This window comes from Quercus suber, unplaced genomic scaffold (genome assembly GCF_002906115.3).
Source record: "Quercus suber isolate HL8 unplaced genomic scaffold, Cork oak 2.0 scaffold_176, whole genome shotgun sequence".
NCBI lineage: Eukaryota > Viridiplantae > Streptophyta > Magnoliopsida > Fagales > Fagaceae > Quercus > Quercus suber.
This window is the reverse complement of record NW_027069636.1, coordinates 1-4,566: the sequence shown is the minus strand read 5'-3', so window position 1 is coordinate 4,566 and position 4,566 is coordinate 1. Positions and strand designations below refer to the sequence as shown.

Sequence of the window (4,566 nt, the reverse complement as noted above, 5' to 3'; positions counted from 1 at the left end):
GCCAGTTTCACTGGACATGTTGAGATGCAGACACATGTCCAATTTTAAACACATGTCCATATCCTAGCATGTTCGATGGAACTAGTCACTGAACACAAGCCAAACCCATATTTCCATACTATCATTTTCAAGTTTATCTTTTCAATTACATAAATATCAGAGTTTTGACTAGTTATGCTCTAGTTTCACAAGAAAGCAAGCACAATTTCTGTATTCAGCCTGTACATCAGCTCTTACATGAACATATTATATACTAGAAACCGTTTTGGAATACAGAACCATTATTCACTTCACGATCCATATATTCTTTTTACATGTTTTTGATTCACTCAATGTCAAGCTAAACCTAACAGGCTAACAACATCAAGTAAATTCAACAACGATACATATTTACATGAACTACAAGATGTTACGAGACCCCAGAAATTCCCATGACTATAGAAGTGAGAAAATGGCTTGCAAAGTTTGCTGACGAGTGTTTAATCGTACATTCCAACCGATTGTGAAATTGTATTAAGATGATGTGGTTCAACTGCATGCCAATTCTGCCACCTCTTGAGGTCTTCTGTTTTGTTGCAGCAAGTTGTAGTTTTTGGTGTTGTACCTTGGCATGCAACATTTAGATCAAGAGCAGCAACCACCACTATGAGTTTTTGAGTACACCTGCTTCTGTTGTAATATTTGTTTCTTCACAACTGAGGATCCATTTTCTAATAAACTTGGAACCTCAAGTATCTGTAACTAATTAAACTCAGTTAAAATATGTGTAAAGCATCAAATTAAATATAAGCCATGAAGATGAAGAAAAGATTCTCTTAATGCCATTCTAGATGTAGTACAGTTAAACAATTCAGGAAGTGGCATTAATTTAAGAATATAATGCTAGACATTGGCTACTATTACTAGCATTCATCTTATAACAGCATTCGTCTAGTTGTTTATAAGTTGTATTTTGCGTGTTAGTTTAACAATATAGAAAAAATTGTGTCAGGACTAACACTAGAAGTACTATTATTACCACCAATACCTTATAAGTGAAATGAAGTCGGTATATATGACCATACATCCCAGCAATGACCACTAGCCAACATTGTAAAATTGAATAATGTCACAACTTGCATCATCAGTGGGCTTATTTCTAACTAGGTTAGAGGACAGGACAATAACACTGCCAGCCTCAGCAGAAACCAAGCTGACTTATTTGGTTCAAAGTGTCATTGCTGTTAAGAGCTTAATGGTTTTCATAGTATCATGGGCCACATCAGACCTGAAATTTGCTTTTCCCAACTTCATTATAGCAATGTCTGATGTTGAGTGTATTCAAGGCTGGCTCAGGAGGTTACTAAGATGCAGCAGAGCATACTTTTGGTACCAACTTACTAACAAAGGTAACTTAAGGTGCATTTGTCACCAAAGAATGTTTTTTAATGTCCACAGGAAGCAGTGTTCTTGATGATAAAACACTATTTAACATTCATAATATATTTCAGCAACACAGTTAGAAGGCCCTTTCAGGTTGCAAAAATCATGTTGTAGGACAGAAATTCTTGCAACTCTTGCAATTATGAAACAGAAGTATACAATGGACATAATTAGTCCTTTCTTTCACTGGACAACTCCATTCTAGAAGTATTACATGGGCTGGCAGGTTCTAAATGAAGTAATGAACTATCACCAATCAAAGCAATTCAACTCCACTCAACTAAGCATTAATCCCAATTAAAGTAGGGCCGGCTGTCATCAATCAAACCAGCAAGGAATTCTTTCACCCTCCAATAGATAACAACAGGAACATTACCAAGTGAGACAGAGTCTAACAAGCTATTGAAACATTGCTGATACAAGATGGCAGTTAAATAAAATGTAAGACTTTCTGAAATAGAATACCTTTTGTGTGAGATCTTCAAAGCATTGCCGAACATTCTCTCTATTTTTCGCACTACATTCAAGGAAGAAACATTTATGTTCCTGTGCAAGAGCCAACCCCTCTTCCCTTGTTACAACCCTCTCATTCTCCTAGAATATATTTCACACCATAAGAATGAGAAATATCAGCTGCATCAAATGTGTATAATTTCACATGATATGACTAGGAAAGATGAAGCTTGTATCTGTTATAAGATATATAGATTATCAATTAATACAAAATAAATTGGACATTATTTATACCTTACGGGCACTAAAATTTTATTCACATGAATGTAATTGTGTCTATCCACAGTAAGAAAAGACAGTTTGACCTTAGAACTTACCCTATCAACTTTATTCCCCAGTAGAATCTTGATACACTCCTGATTAGTGGAGTAGAGCTGTACTTCCTTTGCCCATACATCTGACAAGTTTGTGAAGGTTTCACGCCGTGTCACATCATACACTAAAATTGCAAGTAATCACAAAACAGTTAGACCTACATTCCTTATTGAAAGAGAGTAATACCAGAGTCATGGAATTTAAGAAGTTTAGAAGTTGATAAAAAGGCAACAACATGTAAAAATGTTGAGTGAATTTGTGCCTTATTTTTATTTAGCTTCCAAGTGAAAAACCAACAAGACAGGAAGAGGGGAGAAAAACCCGAGAAACAATTCTTATATAAAGTGAATAAGACTAGACATAGTGATCTATCTCAAGAAAAGGGGGCTTACTATGTTATGCAACTGACATGCTGCTATATCTTATAACAAGAACCAAATGTCATGAAGTACTATACAATGCTTGACAAGCAAAAGAAAGAAAGCAGCATATATGCATGCAAAATCAAACAAAAGTTGTTGTAGCTCATAAACCTGTCCAACAAATTTCAATATTTTACTCTACAAACCTACTTAACTCATGATATAGGATAAGGCTTCAGTGCAAGAATAGAAATTCCTTAAAAAATAGATTTTGTAATATGCTCATTTGTTTAACTATTTTATAATGCAGTTAATTTTTGTTAGTATATAGATTAGCCCATTGGGCTTAACCCAGTATATTACTTGCACTGCACACATACCTAGCCTATATAAGGCTCTCTTTTGTACATTATTTGACACACACAATATACAGACTATTCACTCATTCTCTCTCTCACTTTATATTGTTAACAATTTTCATGGTAGCATCAAGCACTTAAAAAGTTAAAATAATTTGAAAAATATTTTGAACCAAAAAAACTTGAAGAAATAAAAGTACTAATTAATTTTTAAAAAATATAATCACTCTTTTTGCATGGTAGTAAAAAATCTTCGAATTCACAATTGCAGTGGCATACCAAGAATAATTCCATGAGCACCTCTGTAGTAGGAGCTTGTTAATGTCCCAAACCTTTCCTGTCCAGCTGCAAATACAATAGAAATTCTTAACCATAGAAAATTCAAAATCAAAGTTGAAATTGCCCAAACTTATACAAAGGTATGACTTACAGCTGCCAGAGCTGATTGTTTTTACAGTATTCAACCGTATAAAAAAAAGACATGCAGTCAGTCTTAACATGAAAACTTGCCTTATCTATAGGTCTATGACATATGCAAGTTTACTTGTACTTAAAGCTTCATTCATGTGTGGACTCTCTAGTGCACTGCAATCCAAAATATGTGTTATGGAAATCTATGTTATGCAAATACAATGTCAAACATTTGTTTTAATACTTGAATAGCATCTTGGAATCAGAAGTGTGTTGCACTTCATAGTTTTAAGTGGAGATGTCATTAGCATACATTTTTCCCCAATATACATGTCTAATACCTTGTCCTTGAGTTTCTTTTAAGTACTTTTCAAGCCAAAGTCTACACTGTTGTCTCTTTAACACTTCAAAGTTCCATTGATCATTTTCTCAAAATTTGAATTTCCAGAACATTTTTACCTTCTTGTTGATATTTCGACATCCAAAGGTTAAATGTTTCTATTAAACCCAAAAGTTCACCTAACCAACCTAACCAAACATCATAAATATTCTCATATCTTTCATCAATTGTCAATAGCTTTACTTCTTCTGGTAACCAACCAATAAGTGAAACATACTCTCTAAAAAAGTGGAGGGTCTTATGCAGAGATTGGCTAATGTACAAACAATCTATTTATGCATCAAAAGCGGTGACGAACTTGAAAGAAGAGAAGGATAACTTGTTCCCAATAACTATCACTTCCAAAAAGCATCATTAATAAAAATAAAAAATAAAAAATTGAATGAAACTATAATTTAAAATAATTCCAGCAATTACCAGTGTCCCAAATTGTAAGCTTCAATCTTTTCCCACCAATTGTGAGCAGCTTGACCTTAAAATCCACACCTGGAAATGGTTAAAACAATAATGAAGGCTCATAATAAAATCTAAGGATTGAAAATGGTGAATCACTAGAAAAAGAGAGAAAATGGACATGAAAGCTCTTGGTGCACCTAATAGTACTGAGACTAAGGAAGCTAGTGCCATCCCTTGATAAGGTTCTCAGACCAAGCTAATATTGACTATTTAACTCAAACGTTTGGATAGTGTACAGTACAGAATTGAGAGTAATGAAGTCAAATACAATGAGAAATTTAAATAGAAACTGCTTAAGCATGGCTCTAACTTTTACACCCAAATGTTA

The 4,566-nt window shown here is 33.9% G+C and overlaps 1 protein-coding gene across 4 annotated transcripts; it reads right to left on the bottom strand.

Moving 5' to 3' along the window:
* Positions 1-233: 233 nt before the first annotated feature.
* On the bottom strand, positions 234-4,556 carry LOC111992116 (ras-related protein RABC2a). Of its 4 annotated transcripts, none has more exons than XM_024023931.2 (6): positions 4,376-4,556; positions 4,200-4,268; positions 3,251-3,316; positions 2,253-2,374; positions 1,888-2,016; positions 234-741 (listed from the first exon to the last, which is right to left on the bottom strand). In XM_024023931.2, the coding sequence occupies exons 1-6, from the start codon at positions 4,407-4,409 to the stop codon at positions 625-627; spliced, it is 537 nt and encodes a 178-aa protein (XP_023879699.1). In that variant the 5' UTR covers positions 4,410-4,556; the 3' UTR covers positions 234-624. The 4 variants fall into 4 exon arrangements, with proteins under 4 accessions (XP_023879699.1, XP_065634297.1, XP_023879700.1 ...); XM_065778225.1 differs by having other exon boundaries at positions 2,253-2,332; XM_024023932.2 differs by having other exon boundaries at positions 234-735; positions 4,376-4,555.
* Positions 4,557-4,566: the final 10 nt, after the last annotated feature.

Bases quoted from the DNA above. Each gene is read 5' to 3' on its own strand.
- LOC111992116 (XM_024023931.2), bottom strand. From the start codon at position 4,409: ATGGCACTAGCTTCCTTAGTCTCAGTACTATTAG. The intron at 4,269-4,375 runs GTGCACCAAGAG...AACCATTTCCAG, and splicing joins CTTAGTCTCAGTACTATTAG to GTGTGGATTTTAAGGTCAAG. The intron at 2,017-2,252 runs GTAAGTTCTAAG...AATATATTCTAG, and splicing joins TGGGGAATAAAGTTGATAGG to GAGAATGAGAGGGTTGTAAC.